This window comes from Lissotriton helveticus, chromosome 12, assembly GCF_964261635.1.
Source record: "Lissotriton helveticus chromosome 12, aLisHel1.1, whole genome shotgun sequence".
In the NCBI taxonomy this organism is placed as follows: domain Eukaryota; kingdom Metazoa; phylum Chordata; class Amphibia; order Caudata; family Salamandridae; genus Lissotriton; species Lissotriton helveticus.
In genome coordinates this window covers 462,583,396-462,595,557 of record NC_136073.1, presented here as the reverse complement: position 1 = coordinate 462,595,557, position 12,162 = coordinate 462,583,396, and the positions used below count along the sequence as shown (strand labels likewise).

Here is a 12,162-nt window from a genome sequence, read left to right as displayed (position 1 = left end):
CCTCCGGCGGTACCGCCGTCAGAAACCTCAGGAGCACACGATCGGTTGCTGCTCTCAACCACCATCACGGGCATGCAGCGCAGGCTCAGGATCTCATGCAGGATATCCGTGCGGGATGTGGAGGTTCACGGAGCCGGGGGCCTACGCTACCATCCCAGTCGCCATCTTGGCTCCTCCCCTGGCATTGCATTGTTAATGTCTGTTGACAAGTATTCTGTTACTTGGGATCTCAGAGATTTACTACAGTAAGCAAGGAGTGTGGTATTGGGCATTTCGTTTGACAATCCTTGAGGGTAGAAGTTTTGACCTGTTATAATACTTGATAGACCATCTTAGGAAGACCTGGCAGAAGTAATCTGCCATACCCTAGTAATAAAAGAAACTATTTATCGATACACATACAAAGAGGGTCTTTGGGTCAGCCTCTTCTGTCTGTTTGAGGGTTATTCGCATTCTGATTCTCCCCATGATACAATACAGCATTGAGTTATCTAGTCCACCTTTGTTATACATTCTATTTCCCTGTGAGTAATTGCATTTTGCCAGATCACGTACATTTGAAAATGAAATGCCCTTCAGTATCTGGGTGAAGGCGCAGGTTTCCATTTTTACCCATTTGTTCCCTTTAATTTTTTTTCATCTTTTATTTATTTTTAATGCATCCTGCATATCCTCAAATGGTCCTCCACGCAGTTAACTTGCTGCTCATTTCATCTGCAGTGTACTGCAACCATTTCCAAACTTGGCAGCTATCCGGGAATCCTATTGTGCATTGTGTATCATTGTTTTGACCACCCCAAGATAGATAACCTGTTGCTTCTTAACATGGCAGCAATGTTGGAACTTTAAAACAATGATTCACTATGTTCAGTGCAACATTTTATATTTAAATGATAGCCATATGCCTGTTAAGTGTAGGCAATGGCATTTTTTCCTCTTTCTACTTGTATTCTTTTAATTCATCTTCCATGTGCTTGTTGAGGTAGTTTACCTGTTTTATTGTGGTGGGTGTAACTAAATACAAGAGTGAATCAGTGGGTGGGTGAATAGATGTAGGACAGAGTGCATGTATGATAACTTGGCGAGTGACTAAATTCATCAGTATCTTAATGAGCACTTTCAAATATAATCCAGACTTATTGGCTGATTTTTGTTGTTGTTGCTCTAACCCACTTCAATTCCTTTCTTGTTAGGTCAACCTATCAGACAGTGCAATCAGTCTGGTTGTGAAATACCTAGTTAGGCTTTCCAAGAACTTACAGGGACTAACAGCCCACCCATTGGTTAGCTTTGTCACTCTCCCTTACTTGTTTCTTATTTGATGACTTTCCTTCTCTATCTTATGTGTGTCCCTCATCTGGTTGTGGTATTTGTTAGACCAGTGCACAGCTCAAGATAAATTGTATTTGAAAAACAAAAGTTCATGTATTCAGGTAGGTGCTCCCAGGTGTCGTCCTCTGCCCTATGGACGAGTAAATAAATGAAGATATGAAGTGCGATCAGAGAACTGATGGCATCCCTTGGGGCACACTGTTAGGCGATTCTTGCCTTCACCATTCAAAGAAACATGATTGTGTTCATGATCAATAAAACGTGTTTATTCCATGGTATTCAGTCTGGATAATGTTAATTCACATATTCGTGGCAATGATATATTCCACTCTTTTTACATATTACTCCACATATTGCTCCAATGCATTTCGGACAATAGTCCTTCGTCGGGGAGCACCGATGGTGGTGGGTTGGATACACGTCGGTTAGAAAACTCCGTGGTGTGTCCCTCATCTGGAGCATAGCCTCTTTCTAAACCTCTTGACTGGTTGACGTTTGACCTTCCACTATTCACTGTCGGGGAGCTATTTTTTTCTTTTTTGGTAATTTCCATTAGAGTGCATGCATTTAGCAGCTGTCTCCCTCTTGTGGTACTCTCCTCCCCAAAATACCCACCCTTTGTGCTCTGTGTGTGCTCTCTCTGACTTGGTCCTGCTCACTCCCCCTTCCCGGGACTTCTTCCACTGCATCCAACCCGTGCACTTGTATTGCTGTCTCATTTGTGTGCTTGCCCCCCATCATCTGTGTGGATCTCTCACTCATGCCCCTGCCCACGCCCTGTGTGTTTTCCACAGCCCACTCCCCCCCACCTGCTGCTCCTTTGTCCCCCACCTCTGCTGTTTTTAAAAAAAAAAGATATTTTTTAATTATGTATATTTTTTGGGCTGCTAGACAGCAAATTGCTGTTGTCTGTCAACAAATGTCCACCCCCTTTCAATTTTTTTTACCGATTTTTAAGTGGCGCTCACTATCTTAGATTGGTCAAGAAAACGATAGTGTCTACATGCCTTGCAGGATGACCCCGTGAACAACGCCCACTTCATTGCTCTTTTTTTGGTCAATTCTGATCAGCCCCAACAAACAGCATTATTTTACTGATGATGCTGTGCATTGCCAAAAAGCATTGGCAAAGCCAGTGAGTGCCAACGGTGAGACCCTTTGGCTTTACCATTGCTTGTTGTCTAAGGCATTTGTAAAGCATTATATTTTTCTAATTTCTAGATATTTTGCCTTTCTTCATTCTCAGAGGCTGTTTGCTTCAAGCACCCTTTTTTGTTTGTTGACAGTAGCAAACTGACGCCATCCTTTATTGCTTGCACTTTCATCATTTTATAGCTAGGCTGATGCAATAGTTGGTATGAAGTTTAAAAGTCACTGGGTAGCTCTTTTGCATTTTCATGTTGGTTTTTGTAATATTTTGTGTTTGAAAACGTTCTTCTAAAACATCCTGGCTGTGTATCTGTTTATACCAAGTACTTTGAAGAATCTTTTATTATGTATGTTTCTATTACCATAAGTACACTGTCATTTGCATATTTTCTACAGGTGCTTGTAAATACTGCCTGCTGTTTACTGATGTTGATCGCTAAATTAATCCAGTGTGTGGTGTTTGGGCCCCTTCGAGTCAGCGAGAGACAGGTAAGTTAAGGGAAAGTTTTTATACCTCAGATTTACTTTAATTGATTTTCATTTTTGCTAAGCTCTACTTTCATAATGAAAATATTTTTCAAAAAATGGTTCATTAATACAGAACATAGGTGCAGCTCGTACACGGCTATACACTTCCACACAATTCTCCAACAACTTTGTTCCCTAACCAACATCCTTGCTCCTGCCCCTTTTTGTACTTAAGGGGTAACAGAATTGAACACAGAGCTGCTGAAGGTCACAGAGGTACCAAGCGGATGGGGCTCTGTATAAGATGCGCTGGGGTGATAGGCACCGATCATCTTGTGCATAGGGAAAACGGAATCCTACAGGGACCCACAAGCACTCTATATTGAGTCTAAGATATACGCAACTAGATACTGTGGATGAAAGGTCCACTGTGTGTACCATTTCACTACAGTATGAATAAAATGAAAGTGCTGATAAAAACCAAGTTGATATGTAGAACAATGTAAATGACTGTACGTACAAAAGAGTGTTGTTTAATCAGATGTCGGCTAAAGATAACATGACTATGTGTATTGCAGACCCTGTGGGGAAAAAAACGACAAAAAAACATAGAATTGGATAAATGCACTACATGTCGAAAAACTTGAAAATCCACCACTTATCAAAGTAAAATGATGAATAAGAAAAGAGATTATATTTATATTGTCAGTTACCAGTCCAAACTCAAAAACAAACAGTCTGTTATTAAGGCACATGACTTAAAAACAGCCCAATTATTTGAACCATTGAATAGGTTTTTGCAACATTTCTTTCCACATGTTCACTCTAGGTCTATTCTTCACAGTTAAAGCATCTGTAGAGAAGGGTTTTGAAGGCCAGGGAACGTAGGAGCTCGGCTGTGTGATGCAACTTGTTGCTATGAAGAAGTATTAAGATGGTACTACTGGGAGAGGGGATAAGCCCTATAACCCCTCAAAACTGTGTGGGAAGAGGTTCTCACACTAACATAATGTACATCCAAGTCCAGGCACACATCAAAGTAAATAAACCGTATGTATTGTCTCAACACAATTAGTGCAAATTAAATTCAACGATCAATGGACAATAAAGAAAATGTTGTTTTGTCTTTAATTGAGTGTTCCATTGGACCAAAACAAAACCAGCCGGCACATGTTTTGTCGCATGTGGAATTAGTTCCGCGACTTCCTCAGGGCTGAATGTAGAAAATAACGGTCTTTGTAATCGCGCAGCCGGTGATAATTCCAACCCGACTGAGCTGTATCCATTAAAGTGGTAACGATCAATGTACAAAAGGCTGTTTGCAATTAAAGTTATGAAGCAGGTGCCGTGTGGGTGCAGAGCGTTAGACGGTGGCTGCGCTAAGCAAAATTCTGTAGCGAGTATGCTACGGATTGCCTCACGGACGATCACAGTGTTCCGGGTATGGACACAAATTCCACATGCGATGAAACACGTGTCGGCTGGTTTTGTTTTGATCGAATGGAACACTGAATTAAAGACAAAGCAACATTTTCTTTATTGTCCATTGATCGGTGAATTTAATTTGCACTAATTGTGTTGAGACTATACATACTGTTATTTACTTTGATGTGTGCCTGGACTTGGATGTACACTATTCTCCACAGTTTCCAAACCATACCTTTAAGTTGGCAAATACTTTGTTTCATCTCCTGAAAATACATAGCCACTGTGGATTTTATGTTCCTTGAACAAATGTTGTTCTAATGTCCATAACAGGCAGAATTACATTTTACGTACTTGCTTGCCCACCTATGTAAGTCTAAATGGGCGTTTCAGCTTGTAAATAAAGTTTTGTATATTGGATGCAGCCAGTTTTAATCTTTAAAAGTGTATGTGTCACTCGTTTCCCTGGTGTAATACTGTTACAGTTGCTATAGTTGTGGCACAGAAACATGCAGACTTTGATTGGTTTGTTTCTCTCAATAATAGGTCTGATATTTCTGGTGCATTTGTATGCAAAAATGTTGGTTCCTTTTTATATTTTCCAAAAATGTGCTTCAGTTTGAAGCAATTTCAAATGCTGTAGCATAATTTTCTTGATTTTTGTACTGTTAGTGGAAAATATGGATACAAAAAATAGCCTTTTTAGGTCAAAGCCTACCTTACAGCGTAGCTGTCTGGTTTTTTAATGACATCTTGTGGAAATTCTGAAAGCTTCCCTGGTAATGCATAACGCCCATTGCATATCATTAGCTTTGTGGTTTGTAACTCACATTTGCTTTTTTTATATTTACGGGCTTTATTAGGTCTCGCCTAGCGCCGCAGTGCATGCGCTGCTCGCTCTGCGAGATCTATTGTCATCTGGTTGCTTTTGGAAGTGGGGTAGAAGCACCATCTCTGCTTTTCATTGGCACGCGTCACACTTTGCTAAACTAGCGCTTTTGATTTGCAGTGAGGCTTTTTGATCCCCTCTCTGTATCCTTTCCGGCTCACCCACCCGGACTGGATATTGTGCTCGCACACGGCGTCTCACAAACGTTGTACGTTTCTTGAAACTTGCTGTTGTCCGAACTTCAGCGTTGCTGCCATATTGGAAGAGAAAATGCCGATGAGGAACTACTATATTCCAATTTTTTTGATCCCTAATTCCCTTATTTATCCAAACCTTCTGAAGAAATGATTTACTTTGAGGTATAATTCTAATTCATTCTCTTAAGCATATTACAATTGTAAAAATGCTAATGCAAACATCGAACAAAGGATACATTTTAACATTCATACATTCATAAATTAATTATTATAGCTTTCTTTTTTTATTTGTCTATAAAATGGCTTCTACGTTTAGATAATTAAACCTGTTTCGTTCGAGAAAAAGGTCACACAACTCTATGGCACTTGTTATGCTTGAAGATTTAGTGTGGGAAGTGTACCGCTCCTCTTTTCTCTCGTCTCTATGGGTCTCTGACGTCACTCAGGGACGATAAACATGGGGCTTTCGCTGTTCATCTAGACCTGTTCGCAGCCCCTTAAGACACGCTTCTTGGTAAGTACTCCGCCTTACCCACCACAGTCCCACAGGAGCGAGCAAGGATTCTGTAGGTATCAGAGAGAGACCGTGCGCCCCATAAAAACAACATTGGAACTTTACAGAGCGTGCAGAAGGCACAGACTACATTCTGTATCCTTCATTTCATTTTATTCCTTTAATTTGCTTCTTGAGTTTGTAGTTTAGGTAGCTGTTCGGTGGTTACTTAACGAGTATTGTGGAACTGTATAACGTAATACTGATGGGTAACTGATTATTGGTAGCAATACTTTGTATGCCACGACTGGTATAGTCACGCTGAATACCTGGTCACCATCCATAAAAGGTCCTCGGAGCAGCCAGTATTGTACATTAGAAAAGCATATACGTTTAGGTGCTTATGATGTTGTGGGTGAAGTTTAGTAGAAGCCAGTACAATTTGTAGAAATTTTGTGTAGAGTGGTTTCTTGAGAAGGAGAAACGTTGGTTGTCCTTTTACGATTAGGCTAAGGGCCTTCCAGGGCTTATGACCACTGATATATTCAACCGAGTCTTTTGAACATTGTTTGGTGGTAGTCGGTAAATTTGCCGAGTCTATGCTATAAAGTTTTGTGTGGTAAGTTTTAACATGTAGTCTAGGGTCGTATTCTTAAACGTTGTTTCACGCAGTGAATTTGATTAGCACTGGATGCCATGCAGTAACGCGTTGCACCTCAACTTCCTGTGCACTTCATGGGTCGCGGCACACATAGGTTCTATTTACAAAGTTGCCGCTCTTTGTTTTGTCACAGCGCACGGTTGTTCTTTACTGCTGCCTAATTAATTAATGCAGGCAAGGCATCATTTTCTGGTTTCTTCTCCAGCACATGGACCAAGCACAGATTCATTGAGCTTCGTTACTCTATCTCCTCTGCATACGCTTTATTTCAGGTACTTTTTGTTTGTTTAACCATGTTGCTTCTTTCACCTCCCTCTCACCACGTCCCCGTGCTGCTGACACCCCTTTCCCCACCCTCCCCATCATCCGCGCTTGTTTACCGGGTAGGCAGCTTTCCTGAGCCATCATTTTGCAGTGTTTACAAGGTCTATCTCCTTGGCAGGGAGACAAATGCAAGTCCCTTCACTGTCCACCTTCTGTAAATGTACTGTACTTTTCAACCATAATTCTACTTCTATGGCTGGCTCCTTCATGTTTCCGCTTGCTCATTTTGTTTGCTTGACGTTTTATAAGCCTTGGAACCACATCCCCCCCCCCCCCCCAGTATTTCTTATATATATATATATATATATATATATATATATATATATATATATATATATATATTTTTTTTTTTAAAAGACCTTTATTGTCGATCATGAATTGTACACAACAGTCAGCTTACAACCCAGCCGGGCCAGCCGCAAGTAATGAGTATTGCTGATAGTGTAGCAGAGGAACACAGCTTGAAGGCCGACAACCCAGGGGTTCGGCAGCGTATATCAATTTGCAACAATACTGTACAGTCATAATATCATTTTGTGCTGTAAAAAAAGAGGGTACCGGTCTGTGGATTTTTGCCTTTTTTTGTTTGTGTTTTATTTTCCCCCCGTTTCTCATTTCGTGTGTGAACTCAACGTCACAGCGCTAAGTTGGCACTCATCAGCAATTTCAGGTGTGGCAGCGTCTCCTATGACACGTGTGGTCTGTACTAACAAGTGTCTGCGGGAATCGTCTGTCAGCGGGCGTGGAGTGATATAGATTAGGGATGAGGCTGTTCAGTGTACGAATGTGTTGGTGAGCGTGGATTTACGTAGCCCATCCAGTCTGATGAGTGTGTCTGATACCTGTATCGGTCCTGAGGTGGAAACACGTAGGCCATGGCTGTTATTTCCGAAGGCCTCATGGTGCAGTGGGTGCAATGATCAACTTACAAGGTCTCGATCCAAAGGGAGATAGGATCGGAATGCCAACAAACTTCAAACATTAATATCAAAAAAATGCAAGAGGGGGGAGCAGGGGGGGGAAGGGATGGGGGTATATAAAGCCGTGTGTCCGAGGAGGGAAGTGTAGTATCAAGGTGTCAGTAGCGGTCTAGTGAGTGGGTAGCGGGAGCCCGTAGGGGGGGGGGGGGTGCGCCTGTATGCCATATGCACAAGGGGGGGGAGTCGCCACTACATCGGCATGTCAGCTATGGCCGTGCAATGCCCCGTGAGATGTGGCCGGTAGCTGGGCCTCGCTTCGCGGTAGTGTGTCTGGTGGTGTAGGTGTGGGAGGGGTAAGGCATCCGCCATCGTGCGATAGCCGAGCATTCAGTACTTGTCAGGCAAAGCATTGTGGCTGTGCAGGCAGCGAACCGGACTATATACATATCTCTGGGTGACCGGTACAGGGAGGGGGCAGCACGTGTCGCTTCACGTGATCCCTTGTTCTACGCATTTCTGCTGGAAGGAGTGTAGGATGTCATCCCAGTGTTGTGCTATTGGGAATTTCCTAAGTCCCGCTGTCTCCTCTCGTCGCAGGACAGTGCTCTCCGCTCGCGCCCAGTTCTCTAGTGACAAGGTCCAGTGTTTGATATGTGGGGGTGTATCGGCCTTCCACCACCTGGTAAGCAATCTCTTGGCCGTGATCAGCCCAAGATCCCAGTAGCGGGCCTGGACTTTGTTTAGCCGTGTGCGCTTGTACAGTCCCAGTATGCAGGCCTCCCATGTTTTCGGCACCTGCTCTGCGGTGCAGTGCGTGAGCAGCGCGGTCACTTCTTCCCAGTATTGTTGGAGGGCAGGGCAGGGCAGAGCCAGAGCATGTGGAGAAGGTCCGCTCCTAGTAAGGAGCAGCGGCTGCAAGCAGTATCAGTGACTGAAAAATATCTGTTGATCTTGTCCGGAGTGAGGTATGCGCGGTGCAGTATATATAGTTGTATAATTTTGAAGCGAGGGTTACGGGGGATGTTCACTGGGCCTGCCAGGATCATATCCCATTCCTTGTCTGTCCATCCCCTACCTCTGTCCGTCTCCCATTTCTCTCTCAATTGCACGGTGGTGGGATGGGTATGGAGAAGTAGTGCTTGTGCTAACCAATGAATTACGTGTGTGCCGTTGCACATGAAATGCAGATACTGTATGAAGTGGTGTGTGGGCAACTCGACAGACATATCCCCCCAGGCGGCAGTTAGCGTATGGATGAGAGATGCATATAGGAGGAATTGTCCGGCCGATAGAGATGTCTCGTCCACTAGAGTGACAAAGGGGAGGAGGGCGCCATCAGAGTACAGATCTCCCAGGGTTTCCACCCCCGCAGTGGTCCAATTGTCCAGTTGGAGAGCCGTTAAGGCCCCCGTTGTAGTCGGGGTGCCCAATATTGGGAGTATCGGAGCATACGGTGCTGTCGCTCGGGTCAGCCGCAAACAGCGGAGGAAGCATTTTCGCGCCACTGCGAGCAGCAGTTGTGGCGGACGGGGAGCACGGGTCAGCGGATGAAACAATACATGGACCTGCATCTGGGACCAGACAGTGGTGTCCGTGGCCGTGTCACCCAGGTTATTGCCACCTAGCCAACCCGACACCCACTGCATTTGCGCCGCTAGATAATATAATTCCATGTTGGGAACAGCCAGCCCTCCCGCTTCAGTAGGCACATAGAGTTTCGTTAACGCAACCTGTGGCCGGCCCTTATTCCAAATTAGGTCACGAAGGAGGACCTCAAGGTCTCGAAACACCCGGGTAGGGACATAAGTCGGTATGTTTGCGAAGTAGTACAGTAGCCGCGGCAGTACAATCATCTTTGCCAAGGCCACGCGGGCAGGAACGTTCAGCGGCAGCGTCTTCCAAAACCCAATCTGCGATCGGGTAGACGCGATCGCCCGCATCAGGTTCCCATCTAAAATATCCGCTGGGTCACGGTAGATATGGATCCCAAGGTATCTGAACGTCGTGGGATACCACCGTAATCTCCCACCCCCGATGTGTATCTCACTCTCGGGAACATGTGGGTCAAAGGAGTAGGCCCCTGATTTGGTCCAATTCACCTTCAGGCCCGACATGTCTTCAAAGGCTCTGAATATGTCAGTCAGGGATTCCGGAACGTCACTCAGGTCTTTAACATATAAAAGGAGGTCATCAGCGTACAATGACACCACATGAAGGCCATCCGCCATCGGTATTCCCCACTCCGTCCCCCGAGACCGTAGCATCGCCGCCAGGGGCTCCACAGCTAGGGAGAACAACAAGGGCGAAAGGGGGCAGCCCTGTCTGGTGCCCCTTCGCACACGGATCGGGTCAGAGAGCAGCGCTCCAGTACGAACGCGAACTATGGGTCTGCGGTACAATAGCCCAACCATAGCCTGATAATCGTCTCCTAGCTCAAATTTGTCCATGACTGCTCGCAGGTAAGGCCATTCCACCGAGTCAAACGCCTTTTCCAGGTCAAGTACCAGGCACCCGGCGCGCGGCCACCGTCGTGTGGCGTATCCCTTTATGCGGAATAGGCGGCGGATGTTGTGTGACGTGTGTCGTGTCGGGACAAACCCGTTCTGGTCGCTATGCACCAGCGCGGGAACTAGAAGGGCCAACCTGCGAGCCAGCGCGGAGGCGAGGACTTTATAGTCTGTGTTGAGGAGTGCCAAAGGTCGGTAGGAACCCATCTGTTCGCTATCCCTGTCGGGTTTGAGTAGTGATATAAGGGTGGCTTCATCAAGCGTCGGGGGCAAGGAGAAGTCATCTGCTGCCGCAGCATACATCTTCACCAGGTGGGGAATAAGGATGTCCGAGGCGGCTTTATAGAATTCAGCTGGCAAGCCATCCGGTCCCGGAGACTTGCCGTTTGAGAGGTTAAAGATGGTCTCGCGGAGCTCCTCGGAGTCCAGCGGTGCTCCGAGTTCATCCTGTTGCCCAGATGTTCGGTTATGGCGGCCTGCGAGACACTTATTCGGGAACGATACATCCTCGAGTAATGAGCCGTGAATGCCTCGTGTATTTGACGTTGGGAGTATAGTATACTACCATCGTCCGCCTGTATAGCTGAGATGGGGGCCGAGCGATCTTCCCGTGCAATCAGCTAGGTCAGCAGTTTGCCAGGTCTATCACCCTGCCTATGGACTCGGGCGGAGTGCGCCGCGAAATTGATGTTACGTAAACGGTCTAGTAGGCGGCCATGTTCTGTCTTGGCCTCTGTCAGCCGAGCGCTTGTATTTCCCCCCAGAGCCTGTTCAAGGGCTAGTAGTTCGGCCTCTAGTCGCGTCAGGTCGTCTTCAAGCTGTCGCCGTATGTGTCCCTGTGTTCCCAAGCAGTGTCCCCTGACCACCACCTTGAAGGCATCCCATTCAGTCTGTGGAGAGGACGCCGTACCAGCGTTGGACTCAAAGTATTGAGCCGTCTGTGTGATAAGAGTTGCGGAAGGTCGCGTCTAGCAAGAGGTCCGGTTGGAGGCCCCAGGTGGGAATTGGCAGGTGTGGGTTGTCCCAGGCAATGGCCAGTGTGTGGGGGTTGTGGTCTGAATGCGTGCGGCCCATATATTGCGTGTCCTTTACTAGCGGGAGAAGATCAGTGGAGACCATGTACCTATCTAAGCGTACATGTAGCGCATGCGCACCTGACCAGTAGGAATACGTGCGTGTTGTGGGGTTGCGTGCCCTCCATGCATCCTGGAGATTCCATTGTAAGGCCCAGCTGGTGAGGGCTTTCGTGGTATTGTGCATCTGGGCAGTGGCCGGGGGTGCGGTAGATCTGTCTAAGTTCGTATCCAGTGCGCAATTGTAGTCACCCCCAAGGATCCATGGGACGCCATGCCAAGCCGCCAGTGTCGTGGAGAGGCTATCTAAGAAGCCGCCTTGGTCAGTGTTCGGGGAGTATAAAGAGGCAAGTACCACAGGGTGGCCATCGAGTCTGCCTCGGGCCATCACGTATCTACCCTCTGTGTCAGTCTGTGTGTCAATGGCCGCCCACGGGGTGCCCGGCCGAATCCATATAAGCGTCCCTCGAGCATAGGAGGAGTACTCCGTGGCGTAAAGTTGTTGTGTACTTCAGCTTTATTTAAATGTGTTTCTTGCAGCAATGCTACATGAAATTTGTGGCGTTTCAAGTAAGAATAAATTTGGTAGCGCCTTGACGGTGTGTGCATACCTCTCACGTTCCATGTGCACATTCTGATCTCAGCCATATTCACTGTTGTAGTAGGGAATGTACGCCTCACCCACCACCCACCTCCCAAACGAGAGCCCCCACAAGGTCCCTGG

At 46.1% G+C, this 12,162-nt stretch overlaps 1 protein-coding gene across 1 annotated transcript in view; it reads left to right on the top strand.

Moving 5' to 3' along the window:
* Positions 1-12,162, top strand: part of AMFR (autocrine motility factor receptor) — a 320,402-nt gene that overhangs the window by 40,214 nt on the left and 268,026 nt on the right. Inside the window, exon 2 of the mRNA XM_078670185.1 lies at positions 2,878-2,970. Within this exon, the coding sequence (XP_078526311.1) occupies positions 2,878-2,970 (93 nt within the window). The remainder of the gene's footprint in view (positions 1-2,877; positions 2,971-12,162) is intronic.